Raw genomic sequence first — 25,437 nt, forward strand, 5'->3', positions numbered from 1 at the left:
AAGTTACATTTTGTTTTAATCAAACATTTTAGAAAATGTTAGAAAAAATTTAAAGTTTTAGAGGACATAATTCGAATAGATCCAAAAATGAAGAATTCATCAGGTTATATTATAGAGACCAGTATGATTTAATTCTCCCTAGATTTTATGAACAATCTTTATTAACAGAAATCAAACTTACTGTCCAAAGTGATAACATATCAAAGAAATACATATCAAAATATGCTGCCATTACTAATAGTTTTTAACATCTTTATTGCATTTACAATATGTGGAACATTATAGGGATTTACAGTAGAGGCCAAATATCCCAGCCCTTAAAAACGGAGTAGGAAAGATTGAATGAACCATACATAAATATCTTTGAACACAAGCATTAGAGACATACATATGATTATAATTTTACAGGCTTATACAAGTAACCGCTATATGTAATATAACAGGCAGGAAGGATAAAACAGTGAGTAAGAAAGTCACTAAGGTGTGAAATAACTACAGCTAGGCGGTACTAAACAAAAAGACAACACAGAAAATGTGATTTGTAAAGGCTAAGATGTCCTGCAAAGACAGAGCTATCCCTTATTACAACCGTGAGGTAGAATTCTTCCCACCCCGTCTTCGGGTTTCTTGACCACCAACTGGGGGGCCTTCCCGTCCAGAGAGTGCTCTCTCACATTACTGTACCCATGACAGACGAGTAGTACACATTTCTGACTACCCCTTCCACCCCAATTGAACAGAAATAATCTTTTCTGTTTAATTGGTCTTATTTCACCTACTGAAAACGGGTGGCAAAAGTTAGTAAAATAAACAAACCAGTGCTGTTTCTTCTAGCTAATATATCACCATGCTTCAGAAATGCTTTAATCCTTCAAGAAGTGAAACTAATCCTAAAATTTCAGGCATAGGAACCCATTGGGGAGCTGTTTTGGGCAGACAGGTATTTCCTCAAAGAATACCAACTGCCAACCGTTAACAATGCCATTTCTATCACAAACCCACTTCTAAAATTTCAAATATGAATCATAAAAATAGTTTACACCTTTCTACACATCCAAAATATAGTGAAAATCCAGGACACAGTATAACCACATTGGAAAAGGATAGCAGTTTCTTTTAAAACTACCCTATGACACAGAAATTCTAATCCTAGGTATTCACCCAAGAGAAATAAAAGCCTATGTTCACATAAGACTTACATTAAGAATAATCATAGCAGCTTTATTTATAACTACTAATGCTGGAAACAGCCCAGATATTCGTAAATAGGGAGACGGATAAACTGCAATATAGTCATACAATGGAATACTACTCAGCAATAAAAAGGAATGAACTAAAACACCTAACAACATGAATAGATTTCCAAAACATGTTAAGTGAAGAGGCTTCTAGAAAGAGTTCATGCTGTGCGGCTCTATTTATATAAAGACCTAGAACAGAGAAATTGGATTCCTGGTAGACAAAAGAACAGTGGTTGCCTTTGGGAGAGTGGAGTGGGGTCAAAGATTGACTAGAAAGGGCCAAAGGGGAATTTTCTGATAATGTTTTTATATTTTGGTAGTACTGTATGCATTTTCCAAAACTAGGTAATGCATACTCAAGATTTATGCATTTCATTGTATGCTAATTTTACATTTAAAATGTGGTCAGCATATACTGAGCTCTAGTTAACGATACATATACTGAAGTTAGTAGTAGTGAAGATGTCTGCAATTTGATGAATTGATGGATGGACATGTGATCATGCAAGCATAATTAATGCTAACTACCATGTGGGTGATTAATACTTTATAAAATCTTAACCTTTTTATATGTTTGAAAATTTTTATAAAATGTTGGGAGAAAAATTCCAGGGTGCAACACTTACCAAATGATGCCACTGAGAATTTCAGTATCGATCTCACAGCAAGATAATCATCAGATTCTTCCAATCAGTGTCAATTTAGAAACTCAAGAGCTTGTGAAAAGATATTCCAGAGTGTGAGGTGACTAGTCAGCCCTCAAATCTATACTGACTCAAAACTGTCAGTTGACATTTTGATCCCCTCACACCTTTAAAAATTACCTATATTGATCATTTTTTCTCAACAAATTTGTTGGCTGTGTAGATGAACATAAGAGCTAAGATGAAGAAGCATTCCTAAGGGAAAAAATCAAGCACAGAAATTTTTACCTGACATCTAAACTAATAAAGAACTATAGTAACAATAATAATTAAAAGAAAGAAAGGCATGTAGATCCAACACACAATATGAGGTCTGATCATATTGTCTAGGCCCCTATCTTCTGAGTGGAAGGACATCTGAATTATCCTCCTGTCTCTCCAAGGAGAGGCTCATTTGGGGGCACCCTAAAGTGAAGGCATGTAACTTGTAAATACTTCTAAGGTGACTCCTTGATATTCACTAAGAACGGCTTTAGACTTCAATAGCCTTTTGTCAGAAGTAGTTTTCCACATGCCTGCCTTAAAATCCATGAACACTGTGCTTTTTAGTGGTTGTAACAATCTTTAGTTATTTGCTAAGGATTTGCATATAACTATATTGGTATGATATGTTTTATATATATGTTATATATATATATGCTTTATATATATATAGCGCCTCATAACGGTTCTCTAACAAAAATAATCTTCTTTTAAAAATTTACTTGCTGCTTTCAAAATATTTAGTCACAGGTCTGGCTCTCCTTTGACCTCTGAGTGCTTTATGTTCTAGTACAGGCTCTGCTGTCCTTGAAGCACACGGACTAGTGTTGTCAAGTTCTCCAAGTTTGCTTTAAAATACTGCAGTCACATTATTCAGAATCGTATCTATGAACGTTTTCAGTCTTAAAACATTCCCCTGTATTTCACAGAGCATCCCTATTTCTAGCAGTCTCTATCACATTACCACTGCTCAAGTTCTCTAGCCGTAACAGTACTAACAGTGGTCTCAAGTCACGCTTGTTACCTCATTATTAGGATACTTTTAACAGCTTGGTGCGTTTGTTTCCACTGGCTGGTGCTCTCTGAGATCCACTCTGAGTATGACTTTTACTTACTTATTAATGGCACTGTGTCATGTCCTGTCACCCTCAAAGTAGATGATATTCCTCACTTGTCTTCCATCTCGCTGGTCTATCATCCTGCCATAAAAGAGTTAATCTGTCAGATTTAAAAGTCTTGTCATTTACTGATGAGCTCACCAACTCCACTCTTAGTAATTCTGAATGTAGGGGAAATTGAGCTCAGAGAGGTGAGGACAGTGCCATTTCCCCCATGACCCCATGCTCGTCATCTGAGACAGAAGCAACATTAAAAGAATGCTGTACTGTCTATTCTAAAAAGAAAATTATAATAATAATTCCTTCCACTTTGGATAACATTGTAGTTTTCAACACATTTTTAAAATGTGATTGTATTTACAGACCCAGAGAAGTTTGGTAATTTTTACAAAGGTCAAGTAAATGACAAAGTCAGAATTTGATATTCAAACTCCAAACTCTTTCCGTTATATTCACTGCAGTTCTTACTTTGGCTCTTCTATGATCCTTTGTATGCTTGCCATTATTTATGCTTCTTAGCTAAACTTAGACTTTTCTAGAGCACACACCGAAGCCACGTATTGTCAAGTGTTAAATCAATACTTAATTTTTCCTCATCAAGGTTATTTATTGCCCTCCGTCCCAGAAGCATATTTCCCATTTCTCACTGAAGTTTTTTAGTTTCAAAACTTAAAGTCAACACTGGTAAGTCTGCTAATTAAGTTAACTAGTCAGGTATGTTGCAGTCTATCTTCTGAATTCTAGGAGATTTTTCCTTTGGAGGTTTAACCAGTTATCTCAATCATGTAACTCTTGTTACTGATGATATTTACTAATGTTGGTTTCCCACACCATTTTCAATAAGCTCAAGATGTGGGGGACTTTAGCAACCACAGCATATTTTAGTTCTTAGGAACCACAGGATTTTACTATGGCCCTGTGAGGATAGGAAAAGTGCAGAGCAACAGCCAATGTCTCTGGCAAGGAACTTACAATGTAGCAGAGAATTAAGAGTTCTTTTTCCAACTGTAGACTATACAGAGAGCTACGTTCAGCTAATCTCACAATCATGCCGTTGGTTATACAACAGGTTTACATGAGAGAATATGGTTTGCTCAGCCCTATCAGAAAATCATGTTCGCCCTAAATGGTGTGCCACAGTCAATACACTAAACAACACACCCCAATTTCAACTGACAGGGTAATGGAACAACACATTCACACTAGGTTACACTCAGGAGTGCTGGCCGATTTCAATGCCTATAAAGTTAGAGTGGGATCCAGTCTTCTACACAGTAATGAAGCCTAGACCTGCCATCAACATCCTGGCTGGCAGGCTGAGCAGTTTCATCACCATCACCAATGAGTCACCCTAGCAATAAGGTCACCAATAATGAGGACTTGGAATGAAGTCAATTTTATCTGGAAAAAAAGTTACCATCTTTGCATCTTAACTCTGCAGAGCCAGACATGTGAAGAACAGGTGTCAAAACTATATATACTGAGTTTAGAGAGGAGCACATATACAGTAAAAAGAGAAAACACCCCCTCCCCCCAGCAAAACAAAAAACAAATCTAGCCCAATTAATACTTCAAGAATTCCCTGAGATGAGCAAAAGTAATGTGGTAAGTTGTGTCATATACCAATAATGGCATATAGAGATGATGGTTCTTTCTCATTTGTGGGCCAACATTAATTCATGATGTATACAGAACTCGTGATTTCAAACAGACTGCAGTCATTTCCTTCACATGTACTCTAAGTGAACTATTATGCTATGAAAGAAAACATTAGGGCATTGTTGGGTTTTCAATCATAAAGTATGTATACATAAGATATACATATAGAAAGTAGCAGCAAATTTACAAATGAACAGCAACAATATGTCAAAGCGTATTCAGTTCATCTGAAATATTCAAATTACAAATAACATTTTCAGATGATGCCTTATTTTACTCTTGCTGTAGGCTGGACAGCTTAAGGCATATTAAAAATTAACTCACTGAACAATAAGTAGTCAAGTTGATGATAAAACTAAGACTCCCATTACTTATAGTGCAGTTCCCTTCTAGCAAATCTTAATAAAAACATTTTTACTACTCTGAAATTCAGTAGAATAGATATTGAGTGTAACTAAATATCTAAATTACTTAATATATAAGTATCTAAAATACCAAATGACTTCTTTATGAGTAGATTAATTCATAAGTCAGTCAAAATTTTAGGAAATATATTTAAAACACACTTCAATCTATAATATGGGGGGGGGGATTCTTACTAAGGTCTACAACAGACCATTCACACACAGAAAAGTGAGCGGCTATTACATATGAGCACAAGGCTGGGAACAGGAGAGTCCCAAAAGATTCCTTCCCTCAACAGAGATTCTAGTGTAGCAGGCACAGACATCAATAAACAATTGTAGCATGTGGTTAGCACCATTATGAGGACTGAAATGAAGAATCACAAGTTTATACTCAAAAGTTAAGTCCTAAAAGACTGAGAGGATATCAAATATAGAAATAATTTTCCTGAATGTTCTCAGAAGCAGTGGCAGCATAAGAAAAAAGGGAGCAATCAGCTATTGCCCCCAGATTTTCTGGCATGTCTGACTAGAAAAAAATGAACCAAAATTGCTCAGAGAGTAGAAAAGTGAAAAATAGGATGACTTCATCTAGACTGAAATGTCAAGTAGGTAGCTGAAAGTACGGTCTAAAATTTTGGACCAGATATGGAACAAAGAACATTGGGATAAAAATAGAAACCCTAAGGATGAGATCCCTCCAGAAGCATTCTGAAGACAGAATCTGAGCGTGCGCTGTAGTAGGTATGCTTAGAGTTGCGACTCTACTCAGTTATGGCTGAGGATAACATCTTCAAGGGACGAGACACCAACGAGGAAAGGTTGCTCAATGGTGTAAATGTTGCAGAGACAGAGAAGGATAAGGAATGCAGATCAAAGGAAACATTCATTCAATTCAGTAACTGAGAGCCCACTGAGAACAGCTTCACTGAAGTGCTATGTAAAAACAGATTGCGAGGTGTTGAACAGTGAGAGATGAGGATGCAGGGGGAACAGACATGAATTTCTCCAGGAGGCCTGGCAGTGAAGAAGGATGGGAGAACCAGCAGGTTCAGAGGGGGTTTTCTGCATTGGAAGATACATGAACATTTTTGTGGACATGAAAAGGAACCAGCATACAATTCTTTGCATAATTTTGTATTGATCACAGACTAAAAAATTATTTTTAATCTTTTTCAAAAACACTTTCTGAAATAAAAATTAACACAAAAATTAAATATGTATTTTACCATTTAAACTTAATATAAACTTATAAGCACTAACATTTTATAAATTTTATTTCTAAAAGAGTTGTACAATTTTTATTAGACTACTTCAGAATTTTGTTTCTAGTCTATCATGAGAAATTAAGTTTTATTAACAATTGCTGTTTTTGTTCCAGAAAGATTCCTCTGATATAAAGGATTACACTTAAGTAATTATGTATGCCTTCTTCCCCAACCCTCCTCCCCAAAGACAAAGTATCTTCAGGGTAGTTAATAATTTAGATAACATTTTTCAACTTAAAGAAGGGAACAATTAGAAATAGTATTCCATTATTTTTAAGTTCTTTAAGATCTAAATTGTTCTTCACAATTATTTTTCATAATTAAACATGCTTATTTATTATATACACATGCTTACATATGGATTTCCTGGCTAAAACACATGCAACCAACATGAAAAAACAAATATTAAATCATCCTCACAATCCTAAGAATGCCCTTTTAAATAAGGCACTCATGTTTGGAAACAGGATATAACCACCAAATTAAGTAAGATGTTTAAAAGAAGCCTTTTATTAAGCACAAACAACTTTTAATACATTATCAATACAAATAGGAAAATGTCTTTTAATGAATATGATATATCAAAGATCTGAAGGTTTTCTTCATACTGACACAATAAAAATAATCAATTTTGAAGAAGAATTACAAAGTAAAATTTTTGAGTACGCCACTGTCTACTAATAACAATTTAACTATAGTCTAAATTTACTACATCACCTGGGGAGGAAGGTCAACCATTTTTTATATAGAGAATTCCTAAACTCTTATTAGCACCATTCAAAGCTTATTATCAGTTGTTCATCTACAAATTGACAGGTCAGGTAAAGCTTTAAAGCAAGTTTTCAGTGCAATGTTTACAGTTCTTTCTTTTAAGATACTTGGAGTCTATGGTCTCAAAGCAAGTAAAATAATGATGCCTTGGTAGTTGTAAGGTGTTAACATGTAGAGAGAAATGTAAAATGGAAAAAAATGAGGCTTATCCTGGCTGTGAAATGTATCAATGTATTGCGGCTAATGCTGTAGTATGCCAACAACATGCGGGATTATGAACTGCAGATTTGTGGGAAGCTGGTAGCTATTAGCTCTCTGTGGTCATCATTTCAGGATGTCTCAGCTGCTGTCTTTTGAGACTAACCAGTTTCATCCTGTCTCTGATGTGTTCTGCAGTGGAAGCCATGTCACTTGGACTCCCAAAATACTGCTCAGTTCTAAAAATTAAAACAGAAAAACCACAATCAGATTAATACAAATCCAATGACCACAGCAAATGCAAAAGGGAACAAAGATTATCATAAACATTTTATATGTGATATGGCATTAGTTCACCTGAAGACCATATACTGTTTGTGGTAATTCAGTAGAAGAAACATTTTTAAATGCATAAAATATATTAAGACATGTTGAAAGAAACAGATTATTGTATTAAATATTGTATCATATGTACTTATGATAATCTCAATAAACCAAACAATGCAACTAAACAATGAAACAATAAAGGAAACAATGTAACATTGGAGATATTCTACTTTCCGTTTTGGGTGCATAAACATTCAGAAATATAGAATTTGTATGTATTCTTCAAGGATAAAGGCTATCTCTGTACACCAGTTGTCTAATACAGTTGGCAAGTAAAATACCTGTTTTATGTTAAGGCATCATTTGGGACTTTAACAGACAAAATGATTTAATGCTATCCTACTTGAAAAGATTCTGTATTCAGAGTCAGAGAATCTTTTAGAGCTAGAAGAGTTCTTAGAAATTATCTGGTTGAGCTCTGTATTTTTTAAAATCAGAAAACTAAGACCTAGAAAATTAAATGATTTAACTATGATCACATAGTGGGAAAACCAGCATTGGAACCGGATTCTTTAGTGAATCCAGGAAGATCATCTAATTTCTTTTATTTTTCCAGGACAATGTTACAAAAATAAATCTGAATAAGCTTACTGCTAAACTAGCATCAACAGGTTTTCATACAAATGGAACAGAATAACAATTCCAAGTATTAAAGGTGGTGGTTATGAAATCTGAATATACAGTACTAATTTATTCTTCAATCTTAAAAACATGAGGAAGTGTTACATGGACTATTTGTAGAATACAAGAGGAGAAGTACAAACAAAAATACTAGTTTTAGATGCTCCTAGGCTGACCTGAGTAGAATGGAGACAGTGCTAACAACTGGTTATAAAGCACAGAAATGGGGGTGGAGGGTTCCCTGGAATGAGCACCATGAAGGCAGCCCTCTAATATTGTTACAAGCTGAATTATAAAATTTTAGATTTTTTTTTATACATTGCAGATATCTAACATGATTTTAGGCTACTTCTGATGGTTTCAATTTTGGCTGTGGCCAAAGATTATCTACATATAGATTATGAATTATATATTCTTTCAATGGAACAGAATTGTATCTTCCCCAAATCAATTCTAAATAATGATCTAAAGTTCATGACATGGTAGTACTGGCATTTACTATGTTTCAGATTTTGGGTTTTTCTGTTTTTTCTTTCTTTTTAAGATTGTATTTATTTATTATAAAGACAGAGTGCAAGTGGAGGTAAGGGGAGAGAGGGCAGGCTTTGAATTCAGCACAGAGCCTGGCTGAGGGCTGGATCCCATAACCCTGAGATCATGACCTGAGCTAAAATCAAGAGTAAGACACTCAACCAACTGAGCCACCAAGGCACCCCTGTGCTAGATTCGTTTTAAGTAATTTATACACATTGAGCTCATGTTAATTCCCCTGCCCTATAACCTGAAAAGGTATAAATAATATATCCCTATTTTTAGATGAAAGAATTGAGGCACAGAATGGCTGAATAGGGTGCCCAAGGTGTTACAGCTAGTAAGTGGAGAGCTGAGATTTAAACCCAAGATATCTGATTCCAGAGTCCACAATCTTATCCGTTACACTATACTACAGTGTAAGGATAGATGCATCCAATGATTTGGTTTCTCTGTCATCTGAATTAAATATCCTCTGGATTATCTCTAAATTATTTTCACTGAGAAGGTCAAGATCCTCAGGGATGAAGCTCTTTCAGACTCATTTACTGGCCCACTGATTTGCATGAGATTACTTCTTACTTTTATTATTAACTTTTAAAATAGAAAGCAATGTGGGAATCAGGTCCCCATCATTCTACAAATGAATAAACTGGGACTCTATATAGCATAGAGAAAAGAGAATGGGTTCAGAGTTGGACCAACCTAAAACTGTATGCCAATTCCACTTAGAAGCTGTGAAATCCTGAGTACCTCACTTAATCTTTCTGAGCTTCAGATTTCTATCTCTAACGAAACCTGTTTGATCAAAAATAATGAGGTGAAGTGTTTAACTCGATGTTTAGTATGTTATAAAGCTCATTAAACATTATACCCCACTACTCCCCTCACTTCCTTGGATGAAATCCAGAGGCACCCTACTCCCTATCACCAGAGCGAAGGCTAGGACCCCAGGATATCAACCTTCTATATTAAGCTGTCAAGATGCACCACATTTGACAGCAGCAAGTACCAACTACTACTGCTGCTAAGAGCCGAGTTTGTATTTCTTTTCATTACAAACCAATTTATTGTGGAACTGAAGATGTGGACCAGAGCTAATTTACTCGGCTTTTTAAAAAAATATATTTTCCTCTCTTGATGATTTCATTTTAAGACCTCACAAATAAAAAGACAAAATTATAAGAACATGTACCATACCCATCAGGATAAACTACAGGAACAGTTAATCTATCCAAAAGTGATTTCCCAACTGCTTCAATTTCATCAAATTGCTCCTCATCGTTAATAGCTTCAGGCTCTTCTGGACAGTCTTGCAAAATCTGCAACAAATAAAATGGCAACATCAATCAAGAGATATAGAAAAGCAATCAAGCTCACGTAAATTCAGAAGACTGAAGGTGTTTTTGTTTTGTTCTTAGCATCTCTATGTCCACCACTGTACAAGATTCATTACTGGTGAAGCTGGCTCAAAATATTCAAACAAAATGAAATACATAATCCTTACTAACAATATGTAATTGGAGTATAAAGGCCTATAGAGATTTCCAAGAAAAAAAAAATACTAAACTACTACTTGAAAAATAAGTTCAAACTGCGCTTAAGAAGTATCCCTTCATTCATCCATTCTTTATTGTACTAAATGTTTATTTATTTAGCAGCTTGCAATATGACTGAGATACAGATTTTGACCTCAAACAGCTTACAGACTTCAAAAATGAAAGAAAATATAAATCCAAAACAACATATACTCAGAGTTCAGACACATAACTGATGGGATGACCTACATAGGCACTTTACACTTATTTTAAAAACTGATCTGCTGGGACGCCTGAGTGGCTCAGCCACTGAGCATCTGCTTTTGGCTCAGGGCCGGATCCCGGGATCCCGGGATCAAGTCCCACATCGGGGTCCCTGCATGGAGCCCGCTTCTCCCGCTGCCTATGTCTCTGCTTCTTTCTCCTTGTCTCGCATGAATAAATAAGTAAAATTTTTAAAAACCCTGATCTGCTGACTTACCTGATGTAAACCATTAAGGTTAAAATTCAAATATAGGAAGTTCTACAGTCTTTAATACAATTTTCCTTAACTATTACCATTTAAATTTAACAAGGGGAGAGAAAAGAATAAAGAAACTGCTATAATTTATAATAGCTAAGTCTATAGGTATTAGCCCACATTAGTCAATATAATAGCAATCAGCCTAGTGAGCACTTGAAAGGTGGCTAGTCCAAACTGAGATGTGCTTTAAGTCTGGGATACAGGGACACCTGGGTGGCTCAGTGGTTGAGCGTCTGCCTTCAGCTCAGGGCATGATCCCAGGGTCCGGGGATCGAGTCCTGCATCGGGCTTCCTGAGGAGAGCCTGCTTCTCCCTCTGCCTGTGTCTCTACCTCTCTCTGTCTCTCATGAATAAATAAATAAAATCTTAAAAAAAAAAGTATAAGATACACACCAGATTATATGAAAAAAACTACAAAATGTGGGAAAGGGAGAAGAAAAAGAAGTATTTATTTTTGTAACTTTTTTCCATTATACTTAATCCAATCTACTTCAGCATTATTCATAAATAACTTTATATAAATTTCTAGATCTAATTTAAATATTTTCCCAGTCATTATACAAGTTGCTTATAGTTAATATTTACGTTTAAATATAAAACACAGTCAAGAAGAAAATAATATCTGATAACAAAAAGCTTTACAAAGGCTTGAACACTAAAGAATCTTAATCTTCTTTAATCTTTAAAGAGTAATTGTGCTTATTTTTTTTAAAGATTTTATTTATTCATGAGACAGAGAGAGAGACAGAGAGAGAGAGAGAGGCAGAGACACAGGCAGAGGGAGAAGCAGGCTCCATGCAGGGAACCCACATAGGACTCCCAGGTCTCCAGGATCAGGCCCTGGGCTGAAGGCAGCACTAAACCGCTGAGCCACCAGGCTGCCCTTAAATTGTGCTTATTATAAGCATGATAAAGGCCATGTAGCAGAAGAAAAAGGAGCATTAATTTCCTATGCAAAAAACTCAACCATTTGCATAGTTTTTTTTTTTTTTTTAAGACTTTCTTATTTATTAACAAGACACAGAGAGATAGGCAGAGACACAAGCAGAGGGAGAAGCAGGCTCCTTTGAGGGGAGCCTGATGCAGGACTTGATCCCAGGACTCTGGGATCACGCCCTGAGCTGAAGGCAGATGCTAAACCACTGAGCTACCCAGGCATCCCTCAACCATTTATATTCTTCTATGATCTCTTAAAGAAGTCTAGATCTTAAAATGTCTTTGCAGATACATTTTATTTTTTTAAGTTTTTATTTAAATTCTAGTCAGTTAACATACAGTGTAGTATTAGTTTCAGGTGTACAATACAGTGAATCAACCTGGTGTTCATCATAAGTGCACCCCTTAATCCCATCACCTATTTAACCTAACCTCCCCACCTTCCCTCTGATAACATCAATCTATTTTCTATAGTTAAGTCTGTTTCTTGATTTGTCTTTTTTTCCCCTTTACTCATTTGTTTTGTTTCTTGAATTCCACATGAATGAAATCACATGGTATTTGTATTTCTCTTAGACTTATTTCGCTTAGCATAATCCTCTCTAGTTCCATACAGGTGGTGTTAAAGGCAAGATTTCATTCTTTTTTTATAGCTGAAATCTTTTGTGTATACCCCACATTTTCTTTATCTATTCATGTATGGATGGACACTTGGGCTACTTCCATAACTTGGTTATTGTAGGTAATGCTGTTATCAACATCAGGGGGCATGTATCCCTTTGAATTAGTATTTGTGCATTCTTTGAGTAAATACCTAACAGTGAGACTGCTGGATTGAAGGGCAGTTCTATTTTTAACTTTCTGAGGAACCTCCATATTGTTTTCCAGAGTCACCTTGCAGATACATTGTAAAAGCAACATCTTAAAAAGTTATCTGTATTGTTAGAAACTGGGCCAGTAGTCACCCTTGAACAGGACAGAGGGGCAGCAGGAGCAGCGTCACTAAAAGACGGTGTGAGAGCTTCTGGGGTGCTGGTAATGTTCTGTTCTTTGAATAGTGTGTTGATTACACAGGCATGCTCACTTTGTGAAAATTCATCAAACAGGCTTAATTCAACAAATTGACTGAATATTTATGATCTATACACTTTTCCATGTTAATATACTTCAATAAAAACGTTTCATTAAAACAATCAGTAGATAAACAAGTTAAACCATTTTATAACCTTTCACCTTCACCGTTAGGCCTACTTTAAACCATAACACTGACATGCAGAGTTCAGTGACCAACTCAGCAAGAGTTAACTATAAACACTTCTCAACAGAGGTACAGTAGAACACAGACAGCAACCGCCCAATTCTAGAGACTCCTGGTCACATCTCTTACGTTCTACAGACTAGGCTGTATCACATTTATATCTTCTGTTTCTCAGATTTCATATTGTATTGAACATCCCCCACATGTAAACTTTCATTGTGAAAGATCAAAACAAAGTTAACTACATAACAAAGCTCCTCTTCAGAGTGGAAATGTTAGGGTTTAGTGCTATAAATTTTCTCTGTGCAGAGTTAAGAAAAGGGCTCTACTGAAAATCTGCCCAAATAATACAACATATTTCATTTTTGGCCTCTGGGACTATTGAATTCATTAAATAATAAATTCTACAATGAATCTTTAAAAATAACACATGAAAAAAAAGGTTTTATTTTATCTCTATCTCATTTTAGTTGGGTAGTCTCTAAACATTATTAAATTAAAAGTGCCCTTTTAAAAAATATTGATGACAATTAGTAGTAGTTGCAGTAGTTGCAATAGTTGCAAAGTATCCTTTCTTCAGTTAATGAAAGCGATGAGAGCCGTGACACCCTAAAGATAAAGAGCTCATTCTGGGGGTTAGATATAGATATCGTAAGAAGAGAAGTTCTGTTGAGAGAGGACTCCTAGATGGTTTTGGATTTCTCCAATTCACAGTAAACAAGCACTGGTATGGATTACTAGGAGAATTTGATTTGAACTCTCTAAGACATTATTATATATAAACAAACTTTAAACAATGGAATTAATATAAGTTCAGGGGAAAAGCACAGGTTAATCACATAATTATAATCACATAATTAAAATTAATACATTTTAAACATACACAATAAAGTCTACTGAGGCTACATTTTTAAAGAAGCAAACCTTTTCGGCATTTGAGTGAAATGCAATAGCCATTTCCAGCCTATGCACTCTCTCTTCAGATGCTATTGTAAATTGTTTCCATACTCTGTTCAGTCGAGGAAGTGTGTCTCCAGATGATCGAGATGTGCAGCGCAGAGACTGACACAACACAACTGTGGCCTGTAGCAACTGTCTTCCATAGTCGTAAGTGCTCTAAAAAAGAAAAAGTAAACATGAAATTGTAATAAAAGAATTCTGAAAAGAGAGAAGGGAAAGTGTGCAGGAAAGACTGTGGCTGCAAATACATAACACTACTGGAAATCAATACTGAATGACTCCACTGGCACTTACTACTACAAATTAACTGCAGATATAAAAAAACGGATGGGGAAGCAATACTTGGAATTTTTGGTAATTTTCTTTTTTATTACGCTTTGTTCTTTCATTCTGCTTTCCCCGTCTCAGTCTTCTCAATTCCACAGGCCATTCATTAACCAAAACAAGTAGATGACGATGGGCTCTTTATAGGCCACTTTATATCCCATACAGGAAACCACAACTGTTCACTGAGAGCTCAATTATTAGGGAAAATAAATTAAGTTACTTTACACACACACACACACACACACACACACACACACACACAGTCTATATTGTTACAGTAACACCGGTAAGATGCAGAAACTGGTTTCTACTTTACCAATAGGAACACTTATTTCTCATTAACTTTTGTTAATGAACAGTTGGATTGCCTAAAACATGGCATAATATAAAACATATGTATCAGAGGGAGTATACAGAACCTGTATTCAGGAAAACATAAACCCTCTCAAGTTTATGCAGGCTACTTTTGATGCACCAGCTGACATTTTCTTAGTTCTGTGATATTTCTGGAATAACATAACTAACCTTCTTGGACTTGGAGGGTTAAGTTACATTATAATCATGCAGAAAGCTATTCAAACACTGAGCTTGTAGAAAAGGAAGATAACCAGTTCTGCACCTGTGCAACATCAACAAATTTTCTATGCTTTTCCAGTAAAACTTTCGTTTCCTGAGCATCATCACCCAATCTGATGTGGGTCTTAAGCAGGGCATCCAGAAGTTCACTTAGCCATTCTACTGCCTAAATAAAAATAAAAACAATGAAGGTGGATCCATAACTCTTATTATATCAAAAACATCACATTTATAAAAAGAAAAGTTACTACCACATGATTAATTAATCCATTAGTTATAACCTAAATTCTTAATAGCTTATTTCATTCAATGAAAGTTACATGAATTAAGGACCTTTCCTCCCCCTCAAAATTTTTGAAATCTAAGGACATAACGTATTAAAGGGAAGCACTTTTTTAGAAGTGCTATTAAGCACATAATTTGTATTAATAGAAGATTGTGTGTTCTCCTTAATGTCTGAGCACTGGGTATCATAGAAGACTGATGAATCATTGACCTCTACCTCTGAAACTAATAATACACTATATGTTAAATAATTTAATTTAAATTACAAAAAAAGATCATGTGTTTATATAATATTGATCTTACTTGAATCTCATTACAGATTTATGTTATTTAAAATCATAAAGTTCTTCTAGATCAAGCTAAAATGATGTTCCCCAATGCTAACTATACAAAGATAACTTATTGTTTATCTAGGTGAAAAACCCTCTTACAGGTTAAAAAAGAAATGTGCTACACCAGCCTTAACCTTAGCACATAACCAACAAGTAAGTCAACAATAATAAATAATCCCAATTTCTAGCTCAATAGAGGATTTCATTGAGAAGATAAGTCAACTGAGACTAGTAAAATAACTAGAAATAAATACTTTATTATTTTAATAACATAAACTAGAATTTGACTTAATGCATTCACTTTCTTAGGACCATAATAAGTACACTTTTTTTTTATAGGTAGGTGAAATCCATCTTTTAAGAAAAGACAACTATATCATGTGCCTGATTGATCTTTTACCTGGGCAGCATCTTCTTCACATTTAAACAACTGCACCATCTGAAGCATCTTTAACCTTCGCACATCTACCATGTCTTCACATCTAATAAATCCAAACATAAATGTAAAACGTCATTTCAGTTTCATTAATAACTATTTTAACATCATCATCTGGCACACAGGTATTGTAGTTTACTAAAATACTTAAGGCTATATACCATGGAGGCTTCAACTACTTTGTATTGATTTGTAAGAATTTTAAAGATATCTATGTTACATCAAAATACTTTAAAACTTCAAAATACTTGAACAATACTTTCTTGAGGATAATATGGATTCTGCAAAATACTGAAGCAAAGCATAAACAAAGTAGTACACTAAAACCCAAGGAAATCTCCACTGCCAGTTAGCAATAAACAATCCTCTAAGATAAACATATAAAGTTTCTCAAACACTAATTTTGATGATGATGGTCCAAGGAAATAAAACAACATGGGAGCAACTAATTATATAAACCAATTAATAACAAAATTAAAGAAACACACTGATAATAATACAAGAATAGTAGGGGACTTTATCATCTCACTCACCAGAATGGACAGATCATCTAAGCAAAAGATCAACAAGGAAACAAGGGGATTTGATGACACACTGGAACAGATGGACTTCACAGATATATTCAGAGCATTCTACCCTAAAGCAATGGGAAACACATTCTTCTCGAGTGCACAAGGAACTTTCTCCGGAAGAGATCACATACTTGGTCACAAATCAGGTTTCAACCAGTACCATGGGACTGGGATCATTCATTCCCTGTTTATTTTCAAACCATCATGCTTTGAAATTTGAACTCATTCATAAGAGGAAATTTGGAAAGGATTCAAATACATGGAGGTTAAAGAGCATTCTGGTAAAGAATGAATGGGCCAACCAGTAATAAAGAAATATTTTAAAAAATTGATGGAAACAAATGAAAATGAAAACACAACTATTTAAAACCTTTGAGATGCAGCAAAGGCAGTCCTAAGAGGGAAGTACATAGCAATACAAGCCTTTCTCAAGAAATAAGAAAGGTCTCAAACACACAACCTAACCTTACACCTAAAGAAGCTGGAGAAAGAATGGCAAATAAAAGTTAAACCCAGCAGGAGAAAAGAATTAACAGAGATTAGAGCAGAAATCAAAAAGAACAGTAGAACATATCAACAAAACTAGGAACTGATACTTTGAAAGAATTAATAAGATCAAGAAACCCCTGGCCATACTTGTCAAAAAGAAAAGAGAAAAGACCCAAATAAATAAATCATGAATGAAAGAGGAGAGATCACAACCAAAACCAAAGAAATGCAAACAATTATAAGAACATATTACGAGTAACTACATGCCAACAAATTAGGTGATCTGGAAGATATGGATGCATTCCTAGAGACATATAAACTACCAAAACTTAAACAGGAAGAAATTCTGAACAGACCCATGACCAGTAAGGAAATCAAAACAATAATCAAAAACCTCCCAACAAATAAGATTTCAGGGCCACATGGCTTTCCAGGGGAATTCTACAAAACATGTAAAGAAGAATTAATACCTATTCTTTTGAAGCTATTTCAAAAAATATAAATGGAAGGAAAATTTCTGAACTCTATGAGGCCAGTATTACATTGATCCCAAAACCAAAGATCCCACCAAAGAAGAGAATTACAGACCAATATCCCTGATGAACACGGACGCCAAAATTCTCACCAAAATACTAGCCAATAGAATCCAACATTACATTGAAAGGACTATTTACCACAACCAAGTGGGATTTATTCCTAGGCTGCAAAGGTGGTTCAACATCCACAAATCAATGTGATATACCACATTAATAAAAGAAAGGACAAAACCATATGATCTTCTCAGTAGATGAAGAAAAAAGCATTTGACAGAGTACAGCATCCTTTCTTGATTAAAACTTTCACACTGTAGGAACAGAGGGAACATACCTCAATATAATGAAAGCCTTATATAAAAAGCCCACATTCTCAATGGGAAAAAAATGGAGAGATTTTTTTCCCTAAGGTCAGGGACATGGAGGGATGTCCACTCTCACCACTGCTGTTCAACATAGCACTAGTCCTAGCCTCAGCAATCAGACAACAAAAAGAAATAAAAGGCATCCAAATTGACAAAGAAGTCAAACTCTCCCTCTTCGCCAATGACAGGATACTCCATGTGGAAAACTCAGAAGACTCCATCCCAAAATTGCTTGAACTCATACAAGAATTCGGCAAGTGGTAGGATATAAAATCAATGCACAGAAATCAGTTGTATTTTCTATACACTGAGACAGAAAGAAAGAGAAATTAAGGAGTCAATCCACTTATAAATGCACCCAAAACCATAAGATACCTAGGAATAAACCTAACCAAAGAGGCAAAGGATCTGTACTCTGACAACTACAGAACATTGATGAAAGAAATTGAGGAAGACACAAAGAAATGGAAAAACGTTCCATGCTAATCTATTGGAAGAACAAATACTGTTAAAATGTCTATGCTACCCAAAGCAAAAGCAAGCTACACATCCAATGCAATCCCTATCAAAATACCATCAACTATTTCACATAGCTGGAACAAACAATCCTAAAATTTGTATGGAACCAGAAAAGACCTCAACTAGCCAAAAGAATGTTGAAAAAGAAAACCAAAACTGGTGGCATCACAATTCCAGACTTCAACTCTATTACAAAGCTGTTATCATCAAGACAGTATGGTAGTGGCACAAAAACAGTCATACAGATCAATGGAACTGAAGAGAACCCGGAAATGGACCTTCAATTCTGTGATCAACTCATCTGCAACAAACCAGGAAAGAATATCCCAGGGGAAAAAAGGCAGCCTCTTCAACAAATAGTGTTGGGAAAATTGGAGAGCATCCCAAAGAAAGAAACTGGACCGTTTAATTAACCATACACAAAAATAGACTCAAAATGGATGAAAGACCTGAATGTGAGACAGAAATCCCTTAAAATCCTGGAGGAGAATACAAGCTGCAACCTCTTTGCCTTCAATGGCAGTAACTTCTTGCTAGACACATCTTCAAAGGCAAGGGAAACAAAGACAAAAATGAACTCTTGGGGCTTCATCAAGACAAAAAGCTTTTGCACAACAAAGGCAACAGTCAACAAAACCAAAAGACAAGTGACAAAATGGGAAAAGATATTTGCAAATGTCTTATCAGATAAAGGACAGGTATCCAAAATCTACAAAGAACTTACCAAATTCAACACTCAAAGAACAAATAATCCAAATCAAGAAATGGGCAGAAGACATGATCAGACATTTCTCCAAAGAAGACATAAAAATGGCCAACAGACTCTTGAAAAAATGTTCAACATGACTCAGCATCAGGGAAATACAAATCAAAACCACAGTGGGATATCACCTCACATGAATCAGAATGGCTAAGATTAACAAGTAGAAAATGACAGATGTTGGTGAGGATGCGGAGCAAGGGGAACCCTCTTATATTGCTGGTAGGAATACAAGCTGGTGCAGTCACTCTGGAAAATAGTACCGAGGTTCCTCAAAAGAACTAAAAATAGAACTACTCTATAACCCAGCAATTGCACTACCAGATATTTACCCCAAACATACAAATGTTGTGATCTGAAGGGGCACTTGCATCCAATGTTTATAGCAGCAATGTCCACAATAGCTAAACTACAGAAAGAGCCCAGATGTCCATAGACAGATCTACAGATAAAGAAGATATGATGTATATATACAATGGAATACTATTCATCCATCAAAAAAGGAAATCTTGCCATTTATAATGACACGGAAAAAACTAAAGGGTATTATATAAGCGAAATACATCAGTGAAAGACAAGTATCATATGATCTCACTTATATGTGGAATTTAAGAAACAAAACAGGATCACAGGGCAGCCCCAGTGGCTCAGCGGTTTAGCGCCGCCTGCAGCCCGTGGTGTGATCCTGGAGACCCGGGATCAAGTCCCACATCAGGCTTGTTGCATGGAGCCTGCTTCTCCCTCTGCCTGTGTCTCTGCCTCTCTCTCTCTCTCTCTGTGTGTCTCTATAAATAAATTTTTTAAAAAAATTAAAAAAAAATAAAAACTAATAAAAACTAAAAAAAATTTAAAAAAAAAAAAACAGGATCACAGAAGAAGGAAGGGAAAAATAAAACAAGACTAAATCAGAGAGGGAGATAAACCCTAAGAGACTCTTAATCATAGGAAACAAACTGATGACCATTGGAGGGGAGTGGTGTGAGGGGACAGGGCAACTGGGTGATGGACATTAAGGAGGGCATGTGATATAATGAGCACTGGGTATTATATAAGACTGATGGATCAGTGACCTCTACCTCTGACACCAATAATATACTATATGCTAATTAACTGAATTGAAATTTTTTTAAATGACAGCAATCAAGGTAAGTGTCCCAACAGAAAAATGAAAAATTATGGAATATTCATGCAAAACATTTCATAGCAGTGAAAAGACTGACCGACTCAATACATGAATTATTGGTGGTGAATCTCACAAACCTAATCTCAGTTATTTCTTTAAAAGGGCATTTTAGGAGGAGGGGCAAAATGGCGGAAGAGTAGGGTCTCCAAATCACCTGTCCCCACCAAATTACCTAGATAACCTTCAAATTATCCTGAAAATCTATGAATTCGGCCTGAGATTTAAAGAGAGAACAGCTGAAATGCTACAGTGAGAAGAGTTCGGGCTTCTATCAAGGTAGGAACACCGGGGGAAAAAGAAATAAACAAAAGGCATCCAAGGGGGAGGGGCCCCACGAGGAGCCGGGCTGAGGCCAGGGCTAGTGTCCCCAGGACAGGAGAGCCCCGACACGGAAAAGCAGGAGCTTCACCAATCTTCACAGTGGAAAGGCCTCGCAGGGAGTTGGAGGAGGACCCCAGGAGGGCGGGGATGCCCTCAGGCTCCCTGGGACACTAACAGGCACCTGTGCCCGGGGAGAGCACACCGAGCTCCCTAAGGGCTGCAGCGCGCACACTGCGGACCCGGGAGCAGCTCGGAGGGGCTTGGGTGGCGGCTCCACAGAGGGGGCTGCGCGGCCGGGAGCAGCTCGGAGGGGCTCGGGGGGAGGCTCCGCGGAGAGGGGGCTGCGCGGACGGGAGCAGCCCGGAGGGGCTTGGGCAGTGGAAGAGGCTCTGTGCGGAGGGGGCTGCGTGGCCGGGAGCGCGAATCCACCAGCGCAGGCCCAGGAGCACAGGGCGCCGGGACACAGCCCGGGATCCGGCCTCCCCCCGGGACAGGCAGAGGCCGGGAGGGCCCAGGACCGCAAGGACGCCCCTGCCCCGAGCTGAGCAGATCAGCGGCCCCGCCCGGAGCCTCCAGGCCCTGCAGACGGAGAGCTCCGAAGTTACTGCGGGAGCTGACTCTAGGGCTCTGGAGCTGGCCCCACCACTGCGGTTGTTCCTCCTGGGGCCTCACGGGGTAAACAACCCCCACTGAGCCCTGCACCAGGCAGGGGGCAGAGCAGCTCCCCCAAGTGCTAACACCTGAAAATCAGCACAACAGGCCCCTCCCCCAGAAGACCAACTAGACGGACAAGTTCCAGAATCAAGTATAATCAGAATATACTCCCGTGTTTTTTTTTTTGTTTCCTTCCCCCAGCCTTTTTTTCTTTCTTTTTCTTTCTCTTTTTCTTTTTTTCTTCCTTTTTTCTTTTTCTCTTTTCTTTCCTTCTCTCTCTCTCTTTTTCTCCTTTTCCCAATACAACTTGTTTTTTGCCACTCTGCACTGAGCAAAATGACTAGAAGGAAAACCTCACCTCAAAAGAAAGAATCAGAAACAGTCCTCTCTCCCACAGAGTTACAAAATCTGGATTACAATTCAATGTCAGAAAGCCAATTCAGAAGCACTATTATACAGCTACTGATGGCTCTAGAAAAAAGCATAAAGGACTCAAGAGACTTCATGACTGCAGAATTTAGAGCTAATCAGGCAGAAATTAAAAATCAATTGAATGAGATGCAATCCAAACTAGAAGTCCTAACGACGAGGATTAACGAGGTGGAAGAACGAGTGAGTGACATAGAAGACAAGTTGATGGCAAAGAGGGAAACTGAGGAAAAAAGAGACAAACAATTAAAAGACCATGAAGATAGATTAAGGGAAATAAACGACAGCCTGAGGAAGAAAAACCTACGTTTAATTGGGGTTCCCGAGGGTGCCGAAAGGGCCAGAGGGCCAGAATATGTATTTGAACAAATCATAGCTGAAAACTTTCCTAATCTGGGAAGGGAAACAGGCATTCAGATCCAGGAAATAGAGAGATCCCCCCCTAAAATCAATAAAAACCGTTCAACACCTCGACATTTAATAGTTAAGCTTGCAAATTCCAAAGATAAAGAGAAGATCCTTAAAGCAGCAAGAGACAAGAAATCCCTGACTTTTATGGGGAGGAGTATTAGGGTAACAGCAGACCTCTCCACAGAGACCTGGCAGGCCAGAAAGGGCTGGCAGGATATATTCAGGGTCCTAAATGAGAAGAACATGCAACCAAGAATACTTTATCCAGCAAGGCTCTCATTCAAAATGGAAGGAGAGATAAAGAGCTTCCAAGACAGGCAGGAACTGAAAGAATATGTGACCTCCAAACCAGCTCTGCAAAACGTTTTAAGGGGGACTCTTAAAATTCCCCTTTAAGAAGAATTTCAGTGGAATAATCCACAAAAACAAGGACTGAATAGATATCATGGTGACACTAAACTCATATCTCTCAATAGTAACTCTGAACGTGAACGGGCTTAATTACCCCATCAAAAGGCGCAGGGTTTCAGATTGGATAAAAAAGCAGGACCCATCTATTTGCTGTCTACAAGAGACTCATTTTAGACAGAAGGACACCTACAGCCTGAAAATAAAAGGTTGGAGAACCATTTGCCATTCAAATGGTCCTCAAGGGATCCCTGGGTGGCGCAGCAGTTTAGCACCTGCCTTTGGCTCAGGGCGCGATCCTGGAGACCCAGGATCGAATCCCACATTGGGCTCCTGGTGCATGGAGCCTGCTTCTCCCTCTGCCTATGTCTCTGCCTCTCTCTCTCTCTCTCTCTCTGTGACTATCATAAATAAAAAAAATTAAAAAACAAAACAAAACAAATGGTCCTCAAAAAGAAAGCAGGGGTAGCCATCCTTATATCAGATAAACTAAAATTTACCCCGAAGACTGTAGTGAGAGATGAAGAGGGACACTATATCATACTTAAAGGATCTATCCAACAAGAGGACTTAACAATACTCAATATATATGCCCCGAATGTGGGAGCTGCCAAATATATCAATCAATTAATAAACAAAGTGAAGAAATACGTAGATAATAATACACTTATACTTGGTGACTTCAATCTAGCTCTTTCTATACTCGATAGGTCTTCTAAGCACAACATCTCCAAAGAAACGAGAGCTTTAAATGATACAGTGAACCAGATGGATTTCACAGATATCTACAGAACTTTACCTCCAAACTCAACTGAATACACATTCTTCTCAAGTGCACATGGAACTTTCTCCAGAATGGACCACATACTGGGTCACATATCAGGTCTGAACCGATACCAAAAGATTGGGATCGTCCCCTGCATATTCTCAGACCATAATGCCTTGAAATTAGAACTAAATCACAACAAGAAGTTTGGAAGGACCTCAAACATGTGGAGGTTAAGGACCATCCTGCTAAAAGATGAAAGGGTCAACCAGGAAATTAAGGAAGAATTAAAAAGATTCATGGAAACTAATGAGAATGAGGATACAACCGTTCAAAATCTTTGGGATGCAGCAAAAGCAGTCCTAAGGGGGAAATACATCGCAATACAAGCATCCATTCAAAAACTGGAAAGAACTCAAATACAAAAGCTAACCTTACACATAAAGGAGCTAGAGAAAAAACAGCAAATAGATCCTACACCCAGCAGAAGAAGAGAGTTAATAAAGATTCGAGCAGAACTCAACAAAATCGAGACCAGAAGAACTGTGGAACAGATCAACAGAACCAGGAGTTGGTTTTTTGAAAGAATTAATAAGACAGATAAACCATTAGCCAGCCTTATTAAAAAGAAGAGAGAGAAGACTCAAATTAATAAAATCATGAATGAGAAAGGAGAGATCACTACCAACACCAAGGAAATACAAACAATTTTAAAAACATATTATGAACAGCTATACGCCAATAAATTAGGCAATCTAGAAGAAATGGACGCATTCCTGGAAAGCCACAAACTACCAAAACTGGAACAGGAACAAATAGAAAACCCGAACAGGCCAATAACCAGGGAGGAAATTGAAGCAGTCATCAAAAACCTCCCAAGACACAAGAGTCCAGGGCCAGATGGCTTCCCAGGGGAATTCTATCAAATGTTTAAAGAAGAAACCATACCTATTCTACTAAAGCTGATTGGAAAGATAGAAAGAGATGGAGTACTTCCAAATTCGTTCTATGAGGCCAGCATCACCTTAATTCCAAAACCAGACAAAGACCCCACCAAAAAGGAGAATTACAGACCAATATCCCTGATGAACATGGATGCAAAAATTCTCAACAAGGTACTAGCCAATCAGATCCAACAGTACATTAAGAAAATTGTTCACCAGGACCAAGTAGGATTTATCCCTGGGACACAAGGCTGGTTCAACACTCGTAAAACAATCAATGTGATTCATCATATCAGCAAGAGAAAAACCAAGAACCATATGATCCTCTCATTAGATGCAGAGAAAGCATTTGACAAAATACAGCATCCATTCCTGATCAAAACTCTTCAGAGTAAACAGAGGGAACATTCCTCGACATCTTAAAAGGCATCTACGAAAAGCCCACAGCAAATATCATTCTCAATGGGGAAGCACTGGGAGCCTTTCCCCTAAGATCAGGAACAAGACCTGGATGTCCACTCTCACCACTGCTATTCAAGCATAGTACTGGAAGTCCTAGCCTCAGCAGACAACAAAAAGACATTAAAGGCATTCAAACTTGCAAAGAAGAAGTCAAACCCTCCCTCTTCGCCGATGACATGATACTCTACATAGAAAACCCAAAAACATCCACCCCAAGATTGCTAGAACTCATACAGCAATTTGGTAGCATGGCAGGATACAAAATCAATGCCCAGAAATCCGTGGCATTTCTATACACTAACAATAAGACTGAGGAAAGAGAAATTAAGGAGTCAATTCCATTTAGAATTGCACCCAAAAGCATAAGATACCTAGGAACAAACCTAACCAAAGAGGTAAAGGATCTATACCCTAAAAACTATAGAACACTTCTGAAAGAAATTCAGGAAGACACAAAGAGATGGAAAAATATTCCATGTTCATGGATTGGCAGAATTAATATTGTGAAAATGTCAATGTTATCCAGGGCAATTTACACGTTTAATCCAATCCCTATCAAAATACCA

The 25,437-nt window shown here is 37.2% G+C and overlaps 1 protein-coding gene across 2 annotated transcripts in view; it reads right to left on the minus strand.

Moving 5' to 3' along the window:
- Nucleotides 1-238: 238 nt before the first annotated feature.
- The window catches only part of SESTD1 (SEC14 and spectrin domain containing 1), a 142,567-nt gene continuing 117,368 nt past the window's right edge, over nucleotides 239-25,437 (minus strand). The window contains exons 14-18 of one of the 2 annotated variants that reach the window (XM_025460349.3): nucleotides 16,020-16,101; nucleotides 15,046-15,168; nucleotides 14,064-14,255; nucleotides 10,085-10,206; nucleotides 239-7,584 (exon numbers count right to left, since the gene is read on the minus strand). In XM_025460349.3, coding sequence (XP_025316134.1) covers nucleotides 7,455-7,584; nucleotides 10,085-10,206; nucleotides 14,064-14,255; nucleotides 15,046-15,168; nucleotides 16,020-16,101 — 649 coding nt within the window. In that variant the 3' untranslated portion in view covers nucleotides 239-7,454. Of the gene's footprint in view, nucleotides 7,585-10,084; nucleotides 10,207-14,063; nucleotides 14,256-14,951; nucleotides 15,169-16,019; nucleotides 16,102-25,437 lie in introns of those variants that run through there. The other variant, XM_025460350.3, reaches the window with a different exon arrangement.

The sequence above is a fragment of the Canis lupus genome, chromosome 36 (assembly GCF_003254725.2).
Source record: "Canis lupus dingo isolate Sandy chromosome 36, ASM325472v2, whole genome shotgun sequence".
Classification (NCBI taxonomy): Eukaryota; Metazoa; Chordata; class Mammalia; order Carnivora; family Canidae; genus Canis; species Canis lupus.